The sequence below is a fragment of the Polypterus senegalus genome, chromosome 11, assembly GCF_016835505.1.
Source record: "Polypterus senegalus isolate Bchr_013 chromosome 11, ASM1683550v1, whole genome shotgun sequence".
NCBI lineage: Eukaryota > Metazoa > Chordata > Cladistia > Polypteriformes > Polypteridae > Polypterus > Polypterus senegalus.
The window spans coordinates 49542811-49564826 of NC_053164.1; the positions used below are offsets into that span (position 1 = coordinate 49542811).

General features: G+C 36.2%; 1 protein-coding gene across 4 annotated transcripts in view; it reads right to left on the minus strand.

The window, feature by feature from the left end:
* ank1a (ankyrin 1, erythrocytic a) overlaps positions 1 to 22016 on the minus strand; it is a 295220-nt gene that overhangs the window by 93254 nt on the left and 179950 nt on the right. For all 4 annotated transcript variants that reach the window (XM_039768574.1, XM_039768575.1, XM_039768576.1 and 1 more), the window contains 8 exons: positions 13140 to 13251; positions 11557 to 11644; positions 6927 to 7039; positions 4580 to 4804; positions 4044 to 4198; positions 1033 to 1244; positions 740 to 944; positions 490 to 586 (listed from right to left, as the gene is read on the minus strand). In XM_039768574.1, coding sequence (XP_039624508.1) covers positions 490 to 586; positions 740 to 944; positions 1033 to 1244; positions 4044 to 4198; positions 4580 to 4804; positions 6927 to 7039; positions 11557 to 11644; positions 13140 to 13251 — 1207 coding nt within the window. The remainder of the gene's footprint in view (positions 1 to 489; positions 587 to 739; positions 945 to 1032; positions 1245 to 4043; positions 4199 to 4579; positions 4805 to 6926; positions 7040 to 11556; positions 11645 to 13139; positions 13252 to 22016) is intronic.

The following is a 22016-nucleotide window of genomic DNA, read 5'->3' on the forward strand; positions in this document are numbered from 1 at the left end:
TGGTATTTGTGTTTTTAAAAAAGTTCCTTTTTAATTTCACTTTAAGTGTCTTGGGAATGCTGAATTTTAACAGAAAATGCAGGGTGGCACAGTTGTGCAATGCTTAGCATTCCTACTTCACAGTTGCAGGTATGCCCATTTTGTATGGGTTTCTTCCCACAGTCCAAAGTCATTCATTTGAGATTATCATGTGAACTACATTTATTTAACTGGTATTTGTGACTATTTGAATGACTGACATCCCTTATTTCTGGCTTTACCCCCAAACCTCTCTAATACTTACAGTGCAATAGAAATGTAACATGAGATAATGCCACATATTGTTTAAAGTTTTACATTAAAATAATAAAAATGTGTTTGCGCATTAGGAATGGTACAAATATAAATATTTAAAATCAAACCTCAAACTGTTTCAGCAGTGGCATTACAACCCATAAAATAAGACACAAATACAGATATGAAAGCCCAGACATTTTCAGTATCTCTTACCGTGCAGAGACGTTGGTGGTGAAGTTGGCACAGTCTTTGGCATAGATAAGTTTGGTAGTTCCTGTGATATCTTCCCACTGAGCAGGTGCGGTACCACCTGCAAATGTGTTAATAAACAAGAATGGTAAACTCTTTCTCACATTCATTTCTCGTCACAGCAATATTGAAGAATTTAACATATTTTCACATGTGGATAAATGAGCAGTCCTACATCACTGTTTGATGATTTTTGTTTAATTTGTTGGCTCACCAATTACACTGCATAATAGCCGCAAACTGGTGGTATCTCCCTCTCCTGAATCTCTTGGGCTTTCCCTCCATGATGGCGGCAAGGGGATGCGCAAACCAATTGGCCGGTGAAATTTTCTTCTCCTTGGCTCCACAGTCACCACTGGGCTGAAAGTAGCTTGATTCCCTAAAAGCTTGGCTACCAGTTCATCGGGAACAGGTTGGGCCTATTGAGTTAGAGACAAAATTTAGCAAACAGACTGACATGGCCCATGTGAACTAGTATCTGAAAAAAAAGGAAGTCAACAATATTACCTGGAGGCCAAGTCGAACCCGTTTGGTGACAGCAGTTTCAGGGAATGTGGCTTGTACCAAAGGGACAAGCCTGCTGTTGATCAAGCCCCCTTCTGGGCCAATAAAATCACTGTCCTGTTGAATTCGAGAAACCACAGCAAAGTAGAGGGGAAAGTCGGTTGAGATGATTCTGCGAATTCTCTTTTTATCCAGCTCATCTTGGCTCTCCAGGTCTGCAATGTTATAGATAATCTGGTTGGAATATTTTATTATATATTTTTCTTTCATGCCACTTTTTTGGCTTGTTTATGAATGTGAAGAGTAAACAAAGATAATTAAGGTCTTACTGTAGTAATTGATGCTAACTTGTAAATTGTCCGCTTTAAAGGGGTTTTGGGAAACACACAAAAAGTAGCTCTGATATTCCGTATGTACACAGTAATATTGCTCATTAATTAGTAAAATTATTTGTTTTTGGGAAATGTAGCCTTGATTGGATAGTGACATCAAGCACACATGTATAAGCCATACATTATTCACCCATGCGAGAAGTACACAGGGGAGGACACTTACAGTATACATGCATATCACTTCTGAAAAAATGGGCAGGGAGCACAGATCGGGTAGTGACTTCCCCAATCCAATCCAAACCCAATCTAGGTTTTTCCCTGCAGGTTGGAGGGCCTTCATGCAGGGCTGGATGTAGATTAACATCATATCCAGGACGGAGCAATTGCAGGTTAACGGCCTTGCTCAAGGACCCAACAAATTAGAGTCACTTTTGGCATTTACGGGATTCAAACTGGCAACCTTCTGATTGCCACTGCAGATCTCTAGCCTCAGAGTCACCTCTCCGCCCCACAAAATAAAATCAAATAAGATCACAGTATATTTAATGTGAAAATGGCTTTGGTGAATTTTGACAATCAACTCTACTCTCCACTTCCTCCTTTATGGTGCTACACCAAACAATATTATCAGCAAAAAGCATGAACCAGGAGATTGGTCTTTTATCTCACAAGTGAACCAGGTCAAAGAGGTAAGGCAGTGGTTCTCAACCTGTGGGGCGGGCCACCCTAGGGGGGCGTGAAGTAACAAAAATGGGGGCACGAAGATGTGAAAAAAAGAAAACAAGAATCAAAAATATGAAAAAAAATCTGTTGAAACCAAAACAAATGAACTTAAACTACATTCTGATACTAGAACAATAAGTATATAGTTAGATAAATGTCGATAAAAGTTAAGTAGGCATAATAAACTATGCATCTACATTTCAAAAAAATGTTAGGGGGACGCGATTAAAACTGTTATGAAAACTCGGGTCGCAAATACTTTAAGGTTGAGAAATGCTGAGGTAAGGGATTAAAGAAGGTCCCTGGAGCAGACCTACGCTATCTGGAACCTTTTCTTTAAAATGTAAATTACCACAGCAGAAAATTGATATACAGTAATCCCTCCTCGATCGCGGGGGTTGCGTTCCAGAACCCCCTGCGATAGACGAAAATCCGTGAAGTAGAAACCATATGTTTGTATAGTTATATTTATATATTTTAAGCCCTTATAAACTCTCCCACACTGTTAACATTATTAGAGCCCTCTAGACATGAAATAACACCCTTTAGTCAAAAGTTTAAACTGTTCTCCATGACAAGACAGAGATGACAGTTCTTTCTCACAATTAAAAGAATGCAAATAGATCTTCTTCTCTTCAGGAGCAGAGAATTTCAGAGGGAGAGAGAGAGAGAGCGCAAAGAAAAGCAAACAATCAAAAAATCAATACTTGTGCTTTTAAGTTTGCCGCGGCTTTTTTTAGAGGAGCGTTAGTATCTTCTAAGTAAACAGCCTCTGTGCAAACAGCCCCTCTGCTCACATCTCCTCTGTCAGGCGCAGAGAACGTCAGAGAGAGAGCGAGATTAAAGCAACAATCAAAAAATCAATACGTGTGCTTTTGTGCTTTTAAATATGCCGAGCACCGCAATAAAGCAGCATTTTTTTAGAGGAGCATCAGTATCTTTTAAGCAAACTGCCTCTGTGCAAACAGCCCTTCCGTCAGGCGCAGAGAATGTCAGAGAGGGTGAGAAAGAGGCAGAGACAAGCAAACAATCAAGCTCCGCGCGGGATGCATATCTTATAGCATTGAGGAGTTTTAGTTAATATGTAATACGTGCTCTGATTGGGTAGCTTCTAAGCCATCCGCCAATAGCGTCCCTTGTATGAAATCAACAGGGCAAACAAATTGAGGAAGCGTGTAGCATAAATTAAAAGACCCACTGTCTACAGAAATCCGTGAACCAGCAAAAAATCTGTGATATATATTTAGATGTGCTTACATTTAAAATCCACGATAGAGTGAAACCGCGAAAGTCGAAGCGTGATATAGCGAGGGATTACTGTAGATCATATTACAAATAATGTTCTATATGATCTTTGTCTTCTTGAAGCTAAAAAGAAAACAAATGTTATTAATAATTTATTCAATACTTCAAAATGGCTTCTTTTAAAATTGAAAGTTAACAAGTAGCAGACAGTACTTCAAGTGACAGTTTGTCCTCAGCAGGAACTACTGGTTCTGTTCCATTTGTACCTGTGGGCTCATTTGTCAGGTTAGTGATTGAAAAACAAACAGCTTTGGGAAATTAATATGGAATAAAATATAATAATCTTTGTGAAATTACTCAATGTCAAGTTCTGCTATGCAGTTTTTCTTGTGCTAATCAGCCTCTCTCAAACATACATGTATGATTTCCCCTCTGACTGTATCCATTCTGTTATGTTAACATAGAAAAACTGTAGTTCTTGTTCAACAGTTAAGTGATTGTAGTGTGTGAGCCCTTCAGACTTTGCCTACTTGTACTTTTCTAATGTCCCTTAGTTATTTTATTTTATTGTTGCCTGAGCTTATAAAACCAGTTTTGAAACCCCAGGAGATTTTGTTATCTTGTTTTAAAGAAACAAACTACACACATCAGTGTAATTTATGCTGCAGTGAAGAACACTCATCATTATGAAGGATCTACATGTTTGGTACAAACCTTCATCCATGCCATTGAGGATTGTCTCCAGCAGCTCTTCCCCATATCGATTACGGTGCTCCTTCCAAATGGAGCCACTCTCGCTCCTCAGAACCACAAGTTCCCTGTCTCCTCGTCCCAGAGATGCAAAGTGGGGTATTTCTACAATCACTGGCCTATACAAGATAGCAAAACAACCTATGTGAACTTTTTAAGCAATACTATCTGAAGTCAGTGAATATGGACATAGTACAACTTCAAGTAGTTCATACTTTGGGTGAGAATTTAGTGTCTGGTAATCACTACTAGCCTTTGAGGATTTTGTTTTTTGCATAATGCAGGAAAGCCTCTTGTTTACATTAAGGCAATCATAAAGCACAGTAAGGCATTAGTTTCATTTTTATTCTTAAATATACAAAGAGTGTACTTTTACTGAAGCAACTTTAGATTTGTTTCATATGCCTTACTTAGCTATGAAACCCTACTTGTCTCACTGTCTCCCAAATGAGCAGAGTGTAATAATTACTCTCACTAGTTAAACCCAAAGACTTACTTACCCCAAAAACTGGGCTCCTGCAGGGCCTAAAGAGATGATACGACTTGCAAGGCCCTCGCCCTCCACAAGAGGAGGTGGGACTGAGAGTTTCTGTGGTTTGATTAGCCGGCATGTGATACGAGTGGGTGCTGCACAGGTGCGGGGAGGAATAATCACACGCAGACCATTGTGACGGCTACCACGCATAGAGCCTCCTCGAGCATCCACCATGAAGCTGACCAGGAAGCTGCAATGAAAATAGGTGCAGATTTTAAAACAAAGAATGTACAGTAGGTGTTCTTCACACAAGAGTTAGTGGCTTGGATCACTTAAGGCAGTGATGGATACTGTCATAAATGGCTACAGTTACTGCAGGCCTTTCTTCCAATCAAAATCAATGACTAGAAGATAAATTACACCAGTAAGAAACCCCTTACCAGGTTACTGTACTGTACTTCTTGTTTTTTAGTTAGGCTTTCGCCATATATGAGCAGATAATTGTTTTGTTACTGAGCTCCCTTCTTTGTTTTGACTCTTTCCAATCTTTGTTGCTATAAAGCAGCAGTTTTCTAGCCCAGCAGGCATGGCGTATAAATGATAAACTATATATTAATACCTTCTATTTACAGTAGTACAGTTCATCACACATAATCACATATAAATAAAATAATCTTTCTCTACATTAATTTATATATATATATATATATACTAGGGGCTTTGCCCCCTGCTCGCTTCACTTGCCCCCACATCTCTGCCTCTCACGTAGTGAAGATGGGGGCGGAACGCATGCTAAGGAGATGCGTGTGCTCCCCTGAAACCCCTTCTTAAACGGTGATACAATGGGAAACAAATAATTTTTTTTTAAGTTCCTCTATGCTCGATCAGCTGGCTTACTGCTGCTGCTGTTGCTTGTGCTGTGCTGCGTGATTTGTATGTACTCTCTCTTCTGTTTCTTTTTCCGGTTTCTTTGTGGTGGCGGCCTGCGCCACCTCCACCTACTCAAAGCATCATGATGCACCAACATTGATGGACTGAAAGCCAGAAGTCTACGTGACCATCATCATCAGGTCCTTCCATGAAAACCCTAAATACAAAGAGGACTGTTTGACTTATGTTAGGTAGATTGCCCAGAGGGGACTGGGCGGTCTCTTGGTCTGGAACCCCTACAGATTTTATTTTTTCTCCAGCCTTTGGAGTTTTTTGTTTTTCTGTCCACCCTGGCCATCGGACCTTACTCTTATTCTATGTTAATTAATGTTGACTTATGTTTATCTTTTATTGTGTCTTCTATTTCTCTATTCATTTTGTAAAGCACTTTGAGCTACATTTTTTTGTATGAATATGTGCTATATAAATAAATGTTGATTGATTGATTGATTGATTCAAACATTTAAAAGCCTGTACAGGAGCTGTCCTCCTTGTCTCGCGGGAGGGAAAAGTGTCTCAGAGAAAATCACATCTCAACTCAAGAATTTTTTTATATAATAGAGAGATATATATATTTATTTCCCATTTAGTTAAAAAGATGAAATTTGGACGGGTGGTGTATTTAAGCAAGTAGCTGTCTGAAACAGAAAAACAAAATACCCCAAAATCTTAAAAACAGTTTGACTGATTTGATTGACAATTGGTGACATTATACAAAAGAGAAAATTAGCCAAAAGGGTTTTTTTTTATTTCTAAATAATTACTTGTTACTGCATCCTTACTTTGCTTCAGCAATAATTGTGTGAAGACATGGAGCATATGGTTCATGCAAATATGCAAATGAACGTGGCTAGCAGAACGGCACCATTGTACAGGCTGAGGCTGTAATCACGTGGAGAAAAGGGTGCACAAATTTTTCTCTGAATACACAGTTTATATATAAAGATTTACCAAGGTTTTTGTATTTGCTCACAAAGACCTTTTAAGACACCTAAAATTTTTCACAAAATTTATTTCCCTATATAATTCCTTTATAGCTCAATACTTCCTAGGTCAAGAGCATTTAATGCAATAAAATCCAGTAGATCAAATCAAAAAACAAATTAAGCTTTCTGGTTTCAAATTAAGTTGGCAGTTTTCTTTTTGTGCAGTACACAGTCCAGTAACTCCTATATCTACTAAATGGTATTCGTAACAGACGTAACAAATTATTTAGTATAAAAGTGTCGTTTTCACATCTGATGGGTGGTGGCACCTTTATGCATTTCAGCTAATGAAGACAGTATCAGATGGCACCCATTTTCTTGCAATTTCCCTTTACATTACAGTGGCATCAAGTGGTTGAAACAACAATATGTCCAGACACAACGAACTTTAATTAAATAGAGGATCAAATAGCTCCTTGCAATGTACTCATTTAATATTCCAGAGAACTTACTTACCCAGTGTGGATGGGACTTGCCACAGGACTGACATTATCTGAGGTTTCAGTAGCAGGGCTACTGGGAATTAAAGAATCTTCATCATATTCTTTTGATGGTGGTAGTGGTGTTTGCTAAAATGCATGAAAAACAACAAATAGTTAGATTTAGTTGTTTATAAATGAGAAGTGGGTTAATATGCTATATTACCTACTCAGCCAGTGATGCTGCCATTTAAAACAGGAAGGAAAGAACCGATGGGTTCAGTTGGAACTACTAATGATATAAGTAACTTTGAAAATGGTATGGTAGCACACACAAAATATAAGCAGAATAAATGACATTAAGAACAGCAGTATGGTTTGGGTTTCCACATATGACTGTGCCATAACCGGCGTATCTCCTGCAAAAGTGGAAAACAGTGGCTTAAATGACTTGTACAGATTCCCAGACATTTTTTAGTCATTCAACTAAAGCAAGAGCTGAACAGTAGTGTCAAATGAAGTAAATCAGAATATATACTAAGTGCAGCCTCATGGAAAATTGAGTATAGGTGCATAATAAAAGAAGGTGTTACTGTGGCAGGATAAGAAACACAGACACCGGAAACATAAGAACTTGTAAGCATTGCCTGGTCTGGACTGATGAATCTCAACAACTGCTGTTTAACACTGTTTGAAACACTATGAAGCAAGAAAAATCCAATTTACATGAATGTATGTATGTTGGAGGAAATGTTTTAGTGAAGGGGCCAAGTAATCATGGCATATACTGAATTCTTTAAGAAGATTAGTGCAACATTTGATGCCAAAAAATGCATCCTTTCATTGCAGCAGTGTACCAGTCTGAAATAAGAGTTGTCAGCTGTATAACGGCTGAAAAGTCATGATGCTGCAAAGCAGAGAAAGTCTTCGGATTGTTCAAGAACATGACAGTGATTTCATTTTAATATCCAATTGTATGATCACAATTCAATCAAGTATATTTGCAAAAAGACTGAACAGGCTATTTAGAGTGGACACCTAAACAAGTACGAGACACGCTGGAGCCAACATGGGTTGGTGTCCTCTGCACAACATTCAACATTTTGAGTTCACGTTCTAAGGAACTAAGATTGTTTTGAAGGTAAAAGGAACATAAAAGTGTGATATTACGGTAAGTGTACCATTCAGTGAATTGCAGTCAGTTAAAGACTGAACTCAAAATTGGACTGTACTGCAATGAAACAAGGGAGATGGCCCTTAACATAAAAGCAGTAACTAATTAATGAGAATGCCTCTTTTTTCTCTTTTCTCTTAATGCATACAATTTCATGCACTGTGAATACAGGAATCCGACATTCTGCTTAGCTCCAGTTATCTTATCAGAGGACTACTGACAACTTTCTTCAGCGTTGACAGCCCCTAACCACTGCTTAAAACAGAATTTGCTGTAATTATCTTATGGTTAGGTTAAAACAGACCCATTACAATTCAGCATAAACTGTTTTGAATGATTTCTTTTTTTAATAGGAAATCATATTTAGTTTGACATTCTTTAAAACACATCTGCTTCCATCTCAGATAGTTACTTTTTGTAGCAGATGTGTAATGTATTTCTGTTTTACTGAAATGGAAAAATCATCATTGTGAGTAATTAGGATACTGTCATTTTATTTACTTGTCAAAATGCCTGCAAAATGAATAAGCCTATTAAATAAATATCTTGTAAAAAATGGGGTAGGCAGTCATTTCACATTAAGTGCTTTACAAATCAGAATAACAATACAAGGTACCTCATTAGAAATGGTTTTAAATTTTGCGAAACATGCAGTGATCTGAGCCATTTGTAAAGGAGAAAATTGTAAATGACAAGTGTCTTTATCATAATTTATGCAAAACAATAATTTCATGGTTATCCCAATATACTTTAAATGTAAAGTATTAACATTTACACAGACACGGTACTATATACACTTGCCTCATAATATATAACATCCTTACATAAAAGCCTGCCAATCAAGAAAACTGATTTACATGCCAAAAACATCCATACAAGAAACAGAGAGAAATATACAATTTACTTTTCAAAACAAATCACTAAAATAAAAGTGTTGTAAAGGAGATCATCTATCATCAATTTCCAGTTTCAACAAAATTACCTGCTAATTAAAAAGATTCCATTATTCCCAGACATACCTTATCAGTTATGCAAATGTTTTGATTTTTAAAAGCAACAAGGTAATGTATCCCTCAAGATATGTCCTAATTGTCTAATGGCAGAATACTTCTGTTATTCTTAGAAAGATGGGATCAAATCTGATAGCAAATTGTTAAAAAATGTGTCTGAAGGGAAATGCATTCATAACTTTGGATTCTTCATTTGCAGTGGTTCATTTTTTCTTCATCATTTTGTTTAAAATGTGCTGGTTATAAAAGGTTTAAGTATCAACTAATGTTTTCTTTATTATAAACCATCAGGAGGGCGTGACAGCATGTAAACTAATACCATTAGAAATTGTTATATTCTGGCATGTGCCAAATGCAATGACGTTATCTTCATTAACCTGGCTCAGCTATAGTGGCTTTCTGTACAGTATCAAATTATGTTTAAACCTCTCCTAATTATTTTACATCAACCCAGTTGTTACCTGCCATCGTCATTATTAGATCTTACAAATCTACAAGACAACTTATTGTAGGAATGAAGCTGGACAGTTTGACATCTGTGGCAGAGCGACGGGCACTGAGCAGGCTCCTGTCAAACATGGAGAATCCACTGCACCCACTGAACAGGATCATCTCCAGACAAAGGAGCAGCTTCATTGACAGACTGCTGTCACCGTCCTGCTCCACTGACAGACTGAGGAGATCATTTCTCCCCCACACTATGCGACTCTTTAGTTCCACCCGGGGGGGTAAACGTTAACATTATACAAAATTATTGTCTGTTTTACATGCATTTTTATTACTCTTTAATTTAATATTGTTTTTTGTATCAGTATACTGCTGCTGGATTATGTGAATTTCCCCTTGGGATTAATAAAGTATCTATCTATCTATCTATCTATCTATCTATCTATCTATCTATCTATCTATCTATATATCTATCTATCTATCTATCTATCTATCTATCTATCTATCTATCTATCATATAGTGCCTTTCATATCTATCTATCTATCATATAGTGCCTTTCCTATCTATCTATCTATCTATCTATCTATCTATCTATCTATCTATCTATCTATCATATAGTGCCTTTCATATCTATCTATCTATAGTGCTTTTCATATCTATCTATCTATCTATCTATCTATCTATCTATCTATCTATCTATCTATCTATCTATCTATCTATCTATCTATCTAGGACCTGTGAAGCCAACATTCCAAAATTCAAAACTCTAAATGAATGCTAATTGAGCTTTATGGCTTCTGCTCCCATTTCCGTAGGTCACTTTGAGAAGCTCTACCTGTGGACCCTTTCAAATCTCACTTAAAGACTCATCTGTTTTCTTTAACATGTCAGTCACTTTGGCAATAAGAGTATTCTTACTACATTTCTTTGTAACAACTTTAAATCTGCTGTGTCTCGAGCTGTTCATCTACTGGACTGTATTATTCAGTTTGTCTTTAGATAGATAGATAGATAGATAGATAGATAGATAGATAGATAGATAGATAGATAGATAGATAGATAGATAGATAGATACTTTATTAATCCCAAGGGGAAATTCACATACTCCAGCAGCAGCATACCAATAAAAACAATAAATAAATAAATAAATAAATAAATAAATAAATAAATAAATGTATGTATTATATATAAAGTTCAAACTCTAAATCTAACTTGTAAACTACAAGCTGTTTTATTTATTGATCATTTTGCAATGTACCCTTGTCTGCTCTCTACATAACCTTGTGATGCCGTATTCTCAGAATGGAGCTGTATTAAATAAATATTGATTGATTGATTGATTGAGAAACATGTATAAGAACAAAATGATTTCACAAAATTAAACTTATTTTGAAATAAACTTTTGTCTCAGGCAGAAGGAGTGGGTTAATAAAATTGAAATTCATCCTTGTTTTCAGCCCACTATTACTATTACAAGGTCACATCAAGAACAAAACTGTTCTGGGAATATTAGAAAATGACAGAAAACATCAGGGGACGGAAAGACACTCCACTGCAGAGTGTGCTGTTGAAAACACTTAAATTAGGAAAATAAAAAGTTGCTGAAGAAGTCAACTTGAATGTGTTAGGAAGACCAAAGTACCCAGAATAAAAGCTGCACAAAGACAAACATAAGAAGCTCCAAAGACATGGTGACCAGGTCAAGATCTGAACAAAGCCTTCTAGAACTTCCCACAATATAAACTGCACTCATGTTTTGTAAAAAAATGAATTTCATTTTGCTGGTGATTTTAAAAGCTGAAAAGAATAAACAATATGCACAGTTAAACAAGATGTTACATCATGGGCTCAGTGGACCTGCTGACTGTTAAGACAATGGCAGAAACAAAGGCACTATCATTTTGAAAACAGGAAATTTGAACATTTGCCTATTAGTGTACTATAGAAAATCATAATCTGGGTCTGCTAAAATCACTGAAAAGTACTTACAACAATGACGTTTACAGTTTAATGTTTACAAATTAAAGTCAAATACCTGCTCGCCATGCAGCATATCCTGTTCCTTAAGGATGACAGTCTCTGGTGAGACACAGGGGATTCTGGGAATGGGAGGAGAGTAAGAGCTGCAAAATGAATAAAAAAAAAAAAAGACAATCATACACTGAACCAAAAGCTTAGAAAAGCAGAAAGGTGTTTCCTTTGTTTGCCAAATGTTTACTTTTTATTAAAATTAATAAGTTAAAAGAAAGAGGATCAGATAAACAAATCATGGAAAATTCATAGGTGAATGATACATACAAGAGTGTTCTTTTTTCTACATATCAAGGAAATCATTTTAAATGTTTTCATGCTGACATTACTGCCTGTTTTATAAATAATAAATGTAAAAACAATAAGATCAGGGGTAATCTTTTATACAGGTACACAATGTGTGAGTTTCCTCACAGTAAAGAGGGCCTTAAGGGATTTCTTCAATTATTTTTTGATAGATTCAATTTTTATTACATAAGCTGCCCAGTTTAATGTTGAAATATGTAGTTCACGGGCTATTCAAGTATATCAAAAGTAATGATCTGCAGATAATTTACATTTACAACCTCCTGTTGAACTATATCATTAGATTGGTTTCTTTTTTGCAGGTTGAATGTCTAGCACACGTAGGATGTGGGCTTAGCTTAATAAAATATTAAATTATGACAGCCTAATGTGGCTTTACAGGGAAAGTATTTTTTTTTTTTTTAAGATGGCTATTGTTTATACTAGGGTGGTGCAGTGGTAGCGCTGCTGCCTCACAGTTAGGAGACCCGGGTTCGCTTCCCAGGTCCTCCCTGCATGGAGTTTGCATGTTCTCCCCGTGTCTGTGTGGGTTTCTTCCGGGCGCTCCGGTTTCCTCCCACAGTCCAAAGACATGCAGGTTAGGTGGACTGGCGGTTCTAAATTGACCCTAGTGTGTGTGGGTGTGTTTGTGTGTGTCCTGTGGTGGGCTGGCACCCTGCCCAGGATTGGTTCGTGCCCTGTGTTGGCTGGGATTGGCTCCAGCAGACCCCTGTGTTCGGATTCAGCGGGATGGAAAATGGATGGATCTTTTATACTAAGTCAACTTTAAAATATAAACTAAAATACTGTGGTGGTTCATATCTCAGCCAGGACACTGTTGTGACTAAATATATTTACTCCTGGTACTCAGGGTTCCTCCAACATTCTAAACACCCACAGACTGCATTGACTGGCGACTCTGTATATGTGAGTGTGGGTGCAAGAGTGAAAGTGCTCAATGCTACCAGGACACAATCTACCTACACTGTGATCCTGCTCTAAAATAAGTAGGCTTGGGGGATGAGAAAAGAGAGAATAAAGGCTCATAGAATCAAAACATAAACATACCATTGATCTAAGCCCGGACAATCAAAAAATGCATTCAAAATAAATATCTAAAGGCTTTGTTGTTGCTCTGTAGTTTGGTGTCTGCCAAATACTTTTAGAAAGTAAATTAAATTAATATTATTTGTACAATACATGCAGCTTAGGAAGGGCATAGGGTTACATGCAGAAATGTGGAACAGGATCTGATTTCTTAATTGAAATTATTAATTATGTTATCCCGAATGAGATCCTTACGTTGGTCCAAGTCCACTCTCAAAGTCAAGAGACTTTTTCGGAGAAAGGAAATCATCATCATGATCCTTCAGCTCATCTAGCTTTGGATAGGGTGCTACTAGAAGCTCCTCACCTAAGAAATCAAAAGGTTATAGGACAATTAGAAAGTATGCCAAGAAGGTGAAACTGCATTTAAAGTAAAAAAAAAAAAAGATTTTTTTCCATTCCTCTATCTGGGGATTTCAGCATTCTTGAAAGACAATTATGAAAATGTTATGATGCACTGTGTGCTGATTATAAAGGTACAGCATTTACAATAGGAATATGACAACATTAAAGAAGACACAGAGGAGTCTACATTGAAATTGTGTCAGTAATGCAAGAGCTCAACAAAATGGCAGGTTAAATGAATAGAAGCATGAAACAGAAATCCAAAGATGATATGCAGCAAACATACAGAAAACCAAAGAGCACTTTAGTATCCAGATTTGAACAAATATATCAAATATGCCTTCCATTAAGAACTTTGATTGTCACTGTAAGTACAGTATCTAATGTAAGGTAAATAAATACTGAAATTAATAATTTCAAATACAAAAAGTATTACCAGTTACAAATGGCTTTTGGGCACATGACCAAAGCTCTTCTTATGATGACACAAAGAAAATCTAAATACATGCCCATGCCATCTCTGGTTGAGGCAGAGTTTATACATAAGACATAAGGACTAAGTATAGTTCTTTCCTTTTGTTACACTAAAATACTGAAAAGCAACTTATTCAGCCAACACTTTTCTATAACTGTTGTTTGTGCATTGAACCATGATCACCTGGTCTCTAAAGAGAATAAAACTCTCCTTCTTGAATTCCATCATTTACAGGAGGGCTCATACCATTCTTATCATTTCATGTTTATTTTGCAACAGAATATGTGATTTACTTTACTCTAATTAGAGAGGGGATCTGAGAAAATTCTGAAATTAAAATTCAGCCTCAGCCACAACATTCAAGGACATCCAACCAAAATGTCAAAGGCACGAAACAAAGAGAATCCAATAACCTTTTTGAGATGCTCACCCAAAAATGGAGACAAAGGTGAATCACAGAAAATAAGTAAAAAGTTGTGTGGAGAAAAAGTATGAATAATCTCTCCATTGATACTGTTGAAGATGATTATTCATTTTTATGGAATAACTGCTGAGAGTGAGGGACTAGAACAAAACACTTTCTTATCATACAAGCTTGATTAATGGACTGAATTAGTTAATGTCATTTGAGAAATTTTCTTTAATGTCCCACTTTCATCTATATTTAGTTATACATGTAAAGAATATTGCAAAGATCTTACTTTAATTACGTGAAATTCTGTTTATTTAGGCACCCTTCAATAAATCTTAGTATTCTGTACTAATGCCAATCTCATCAATGTTAGCAGGGGATAGAGCCCTTTAATTAAAAAAAAATACCCAAAGCATCCTACAACTTTACCAAAATGGTCTGTACTAGTGCCACCCAAGGCCCCGAACGAACATATGTACAAGTAGTCTTCAATCTACAAAGTGCACAAGTTGCTTAAGCTTATACTTATGTAAAAGATGCATAGAAATACAAGAGAAACCACTGAGCTTTGGATACAGGCCTTCCTTATGATTCTATTTAGATCTTGATTAACACAAGCTGGACTACGCATCAATACGATACGGCTGTCAAATTGGAAAGTTTCATTTCTGATAGGGCACAGTGTATTGAAGGATGTCTTATTTTATCATTGGAAATTGCTTTTTTCCATATCCTGTATTACCAAACATCACAAACTACTCTTTTTAATGACAAAATGTCTAACCTCCCATCACACCCACTTTGTCAGTTAGTTTATAAGGAAAAAGAATGAAGCAGGGAATTAAATAAATGAAAATGTCTTCATATTGTTGTGGATTTTTAAATGGATTTAAGCTAAATTGAGCTAAAAACAAAATCTAACAATTCAGCTATCAAATGATAAATGAGAATTGCATGTCTGCTATTATGTAGTACTGCGATTGTTCATTGACTGTATTATGACAGTAGAGAGTCCATATCTTACTGCAGAAACTGAAAAAGGAAGCACAGATGACTGTTTGTTTGAAACTCAATGGAAGACTAATCAGTTACTAACTCAAAGTACCTGAGAAAAGGAAAATTCACTTCTTTTTAACTGTTGGCTAGGGTTGCAAAGTACACTTTTAAAAGCTTATTTTCCTTCATTCATTGCTCTGACAACTCAAGTAGATTTCACTATATCTTTACTGTGTACAATATATATCCATCTTACAATTCACCACCTTTGTGTATCATTTCCTTCTCTCGTGTATCTCATTTTGCACAAACAAATAAGTACAACGGGTTATATCTACATTTAGCTATTTTCATTTTCTTGTTAAATATTTTAAATGAATTTAGGGCTGCTATAAGCTGTTTCAGAACCAACTGATTTGGAGTATTAACTGATTTATGGTGCCGAGTGGTGTGGCTGGCCCTCTGCTTGTCTTGTTAATTTATGTTTTTATTTTGTCCTTGTGTTATGTCCAGTGACTACTGTCCAGTGATTGTGTTTCTTTATCTAACGTCTTTTCTTGTATGCTATTTTCTCGACTTTCTTCTTCTGATGAGACTTTATTTCAACCGCCACCCTTGTTTTATTCATCTCCTGACTTCTTTACCTGGATGCCAGTGTTCATCTGTATGACTGAGCTGAGTACCCCTTGGAGACGTAGACTCTACCGACTCCGTTGCTGTGAAACAACGGCGGCTCAATTTTTCAACACTGGGCTTGGATTTTCGGTGCCGGACAGTCATCTTTGACCCATCCACTCCTGCACAGGATGTTGACCCTGGCTCTTAGGCGATGGATACTGGATTTAATTTCTCCATCTGAAGGCGGAATCACTCTTTCCCTGTGCGTTCAAGGAGAGTAAACACTGCTAATCTTCACACACTCACCCAAAACTGTTCGGCAGCAAGCTTTTCTGCGTCTATCAAGGCTGCTCTCTTGAACGTGAGATCAGTGTCCAATAAAAATCTTATCCTGCAATAGTTTATCACCTCAAAGAAACTGGACTTCTATTTCATCAATGAGACCGGGATTGTTAATGGTGACTCTTCATGTTTTACTGACTTGATACCACCAGGATATTCATTTTTGAACTCTCCTCGGCTGTCACGTCATGGGACAGTGGCTCGGCCATTACCACTGTTCTTAAAAGTATCTTCTTTTGTCGGGGTCTCACAAGAGGTCCATTTTGTAGCTTTGAACTGCAACTTTTTTGAAGTGTGTAGTTCTTCCTCTTTGCTGTGTACTGTGGTTTATAGGCCTCCAGTAATTAATGATACGTTCATTTCTGAATTCTCCAGTCTTTTGGCTGATATTAAGCTCTCGTAAGATAAAGTACTTACTGTTGGTGATTTAATATGCACGCTTGTTGTCAATCTAAACCTTTGGTTAATGACTTTTTATCGTTATTGGAATCATTTGATTTGATTGACTTATGAAAATTACCACCATAAAAAGAGAATGTTACAAATAATAGTATTTGAAGATGAGACTGACAGTAAAAAAAAATGGCTTCCTTAACATTCCCTGCTCTTTTCTGGGGTCCAAGTACATTGAGTACATTGGGCAATTCAAAGACTAAATGTTTTAGATATGGGCCAACAATCAGCTCTGTATCATTCTCACTATTTGTGGTTGCTTCTGTCCCCCCAAAATGCTAAGCCATTTAGGCTTTCGGGTGCTGCAATAGAAAAGTAGAATAAAAACATTTTCACAGTGGCTTTTGACATGATGATCAGTTGGATTAATTAGTTTTTTTTTTACCAATGGTGGTGTTTTCATATGGTTGTTCATTACTCTTGTTGTTATACACCTAACAGATATATTTTTGTATATACAGTCCCTCTTAACCTCTTTCAGAGTCACATCATAAACCAGTCTTGCATCTACATATTAATACGAGTATACTTAATACACAAACAGCATAAAGACACAAACCAATACCGTACATATACCAACCAATATTCTTCATAGGGATAAAAACCAGCATTTTATTTATACAAGACAGTCGTAAATATACACACAAATTGTATAAAAATGGATAACACTATTACAAATACAACTACATGATGTATGGTCTGTTTGGCCTTTCATATCCTGGGTCCTTAAGAGATGCAGTATGCTTTGCCCTAACATGCAACAGCAGGCTTTTAAAAGTTCAAATCTTACTTCATGCTGGGAATTTTAATATTCCTCAAATTTTTTTTATAAAGTTAGTTATCCATAATCTTATGGATTTAAAAAAGAACAATGGAGCAATATTTTGGCAATATCAGACTATACAACTTGTTGTTTATGTCAAGTAGAAAAGTGAAAATCATTTTTTATACCCACTTTTTTCCTTTTCAAGGTCACATGGAGCTTCATTCTGTCTTGGAAGCCATGGCCACTTGGAAAGTACCAGCCACGTTGGGAATGCAGGGAAAAACAGGGTGCACAAAAACATAATTACAAATACTTTTCAGGGCCCTTTAGAGTTGCCAATCAATCTAATGGGTATTGTTTTTGAAGACTACAGGAAACATACACGGCCAGCTACTAGGACAGACATCTAACCTGAGGCCCAAGTGCTGTTCAGCGGCAGTGCCACACACTGCAGCCAGATGTTCTCTATACTTCAAAAAGTTGAATTGGTGTTTAGGAGACATCGAATTGTTTTTCGCAGACTGTCTAGTCTTAAAATGTATAGATGGTAGGAAACACTGCTTTAGAACTTTACAAAACAATATATCAAAGTAATGACACCATATTTTTTCACAGAATGAAAAACGACCTTAGCTATAATGCTCCACAGCCTATATTTACTAAATGAATACACTGCATGAAAGATCAGCTTGTGAAACAAAAGAATCCATTGGCAAAGTCAGTTGCAAGAAAGGTCATGATGGCACACAGAGGTACACATTAAGATTAAAAACAATATAAAGAAGACAGAAACAATTAGCAAAGCAGATGTCACTGTAGGATGATGTTGCCTCACCCTGAGTTACTGGCCCAAGAGTAATATTAAACACAAGAAGCCAAGCTTACTGAAACCATATGAGATGATGACTAATTTTGGAGAGAAGTACTTCTGAAAGCATTTTAATGAATGAATAAAAAAGTGCTATTTAGTTTTCAATATCTTTTAATTCATTCAGCACGTTTATTGAAATAAAAATGAAAATAAATCATATAACTCTGATTTCAATAGCTTTAAAAATCACATATTAATACTACTGAAATGTATATTTTCACTACAAAATAGTACCTTCTTTTTAACATAACCAAGAAAGTACACATACCAGTCAGACTCCCTACTTCTATAATTGACCTAAACTAAATTGGAATTAACTAAATTGTTGTTGTTCAGATTAATAAATTCCTTCCTCCAGTTAACTTTTTTGGAGAATAAAAATATAACTTTGTCTGACTGTTTTTATTTAACATTTTATGATGATATTTTACTAAAAATATGCTCAATCAAAAAAAAAAACACAATCTTGTAAAATTCTATCCTTTAATCATAAAGAGCATTATTGTTGATGGTTGATTTTATTATTCACATAAATGTGGAAAAAATATCGTTAGCTAATATTTACAGGACATTCCTGCTAAATTTAGTTGGTCCAGTTATATCACAATCACCCAATGGACCCCATTATGACGGTCAAAATGTATCTATTCCTCCATTAAATAAAATTATCTCTGATAACTAACTATCTATTCTGTTTGACTTGCTCCTGCGAAGCACATTAATTCAAGAACAACGTAACGTCTATATTGCAAATTTACATCAACATCTGTCGACAGTGTGAAAAATTCAGACTAGTTTCTAGGGAAAAACACAGATTAGCTAACAAAAAATGATAATGTGCTTCTGAAAGAGACTTTGCATAAAACCATCCCAATCAAAAGAAAAGTGAATAGAAAGAAACTTAGCTTGTTTAATGTGAGCATGAAAGCTCTTAAATTAGAATGCAGAAAACTAGAGAGGTGGTAAGCAAAAACATTACAGGTCTTCTGAACTGCATCAATACAGAATATTAAAGGGTACAACAAGCTTATTTTTGATCTGATCTAAATACTATTCCAGAATAATACATGAAAGAAGAAATAACTCTCATACTAAAGAATAATTGCTCACTTGACATATGGGAAATCTGAACTACCCTCAAACATCAGGAGTATGGGTTTTATGAACTTCTTTATTGAATATTTAAAATATACCAGATTTGAAAGTCAATTTAATTTTTCAGTTTCAAATTCTATCTCTTCTTAGGCATATTGCCTAAGCCATTTCAATATCAGAATTGAACTCATAAATGTAATTTATAGAATGAAAGCTACTACCTGTCCCTTAGAAACAGTACCAATAAAACTGCAGAAAATCTCAATTTGTGGCACTGTTCTGGCAGCATCTGTCCTTAATAGTATTAATAGATCATTATTGACTTGCACAGCTTATAATGCACCAAAAGGGTCAGATGTCAAACCACTAATGAAAAAATAAAATTTATACTCAAAAATGCTTAATAACTGTATACCGGTTTCTCATTTCTTTCTAATGGATTTTCTAAATGCACTTTTTCTTTGTGAAAAAGTTGTTGCTACACAGTTTCAGTTTCACTTTACTCATAACAACATGCATGAATAATTTCAGCCTGACTTTTGTAAAGGGTCACATTACAGAAACAGCATTAACACATCTTGGCAAGGACATTTTAATGTCACCCGTTGAAGAAAATGCCACCGTTATTGTTGTTAGACGTCAGAGCAGCCTTTGACAACACAGAGCACTGTACAGTATATTGTTACAATGGCTGGAAAATGATATTAAGCTCTCAGACATTATCTCTGCAAAGTTTTGTTCATAGCTATCAAATCAATTTTAATGTGTATAGGAATGTGATCATAGTACAGTGGTACCTCGGTATACGTCTGCTTTGGAATAAGTCCAACTTGGTATACGTCCTGTTTGGACACAAAAAATTTTGCTTGGTATACGACCTTTGTTTGGAATATGACTCGCGTGCTAACCTTGTTTACCTCTCTCGAGACAAAGCCACGACTGCCCACGAGCGTTAGTGCGCCAGTTGCTAGCATTCAGTGAACAACCCGCGCTATAACTCTCTGTGAACTTTCACGTGTGTGATATAGCGAGTCCACAGCTCCTGTCAAAGTCCAGCTTTAAAATAAATAATCACCGCGCTCGCAGCTTGGTGAGGGGGCATGGTGGTTATGTGGCTGAAGGTTGTCAGGGCGATTAGCAATGTGGGTGTTTCTCACCAAAATGCACTTGTGAGGGACCGTCCGCATTCATGATTGTTCCTGGGGTTGCTTATCTTGATAAACAGAAGCGCGAGTCGGCTTGAAGGGAGTAAAAAGAAAAAAAAGACGGGAGGTTGAGTGAGTGATAGAGAGGGCTGCTTATCTTGATAAACAGAAGCGCGAGTCAGCTTGAAGGGGAGTAAAAAGAAAGAACGGACGAGAGAGAGAGAGAGAGAGAGCGAGAGCGTGCATGGATAAAGTGGCTGAAGCAGGCAGAGCGAAGGTCAGCTGCAAGTAGGGCGACTCCCCAGTTGGGAAGCAGGCACCGGGCTTCTTGGTTTTTTTTAAAGAATGCTTCCTGCTTTTAACCGTTGTTTTTAAGAAGACTTTTTTCTATTGTTTTTAACCTCCACGTTTCACTTCTGATTTTATGGATTATTTATTGGAAATTTGGAGACTGCACTTTCATTTGAACACCTTGTTTTGTTAATTGTTTTAATAAAAGCACTTTGCACTTTTTCACCATCCCCTTGCTTTGTTGTTACTGATGAGGTTAGCAGCGCGGCACATTACCGACAGTGTAGGATTCAAGGGCTCCCTGGCAGAAAATGGGAGCATACAGCAAACCTGCATCGTCACAACGTGATTTTGTGTTTTTTTCATGTAAATTTTAATTGATTGTTGAAAAGTATGAAGGTGGCATGCGTATCCGGGACATGGCTGTTGCATACCGTTTGGCAAGAACGATGGTATCTACGATTGTGAAAAACTGTTATTAAAAAGTAAAGTGAGGTAAAATTTTCATTTATTTCATCTAATTGCTTTTGTATTTATGTATTTTAGTATTAAGCAGTGTTTAAATTATTTTATACAACCCCATCAATGTATAATATGCCAACAGAAATAGGATATTTTTTTTCATGGGAACGGATTAATCATTTTCCCATTATTTCTTATGGGAAAAATTTGTTTGGTATACATCCTGTTTGGTATAAGTCAAAGGGTCTGGAACGAATTAAGGACGTATACCGAGGTTCCACAGTATTTCATTATTAAATTCCAAAGGTATATATAATTCAGTACTCTGAGTGTGATATAACTAGAAAATATTCACTTTCATTTATATACAGATGGTACTCCACTATATTTTTAATTTATATCAAATTACTTTGTTCTAATGGCTCCTTAATTTTGGCAATAAGTTAAAAAGTTGTCTTTCAATGCAGCAAAAAATGAAATATTAATATATTTTATTATATAAGAGTAGCATTACCTATTTAGCACACAGTTGGGCACTTGTATAATACTCTATTATAACACTATCTTAAGCCTGCATTTTCCAGCAAGAAAAAGAGTAAAAATGTTTTCTAACCATTTGTGACACAGAAACATTAATTCATGTATTTACTTATAGCAAAACTAACAAGAAAACCAAGTAACAGGTAACTAACAATTAATCAACAGCTCAAATTGTGTTCTTACTTACAGAGAGTTAGTTCAAAATTCCTCTGCAAGAGTCACTACTAGAACCTGAAAGTACCACCACACAACTTCTGTTCT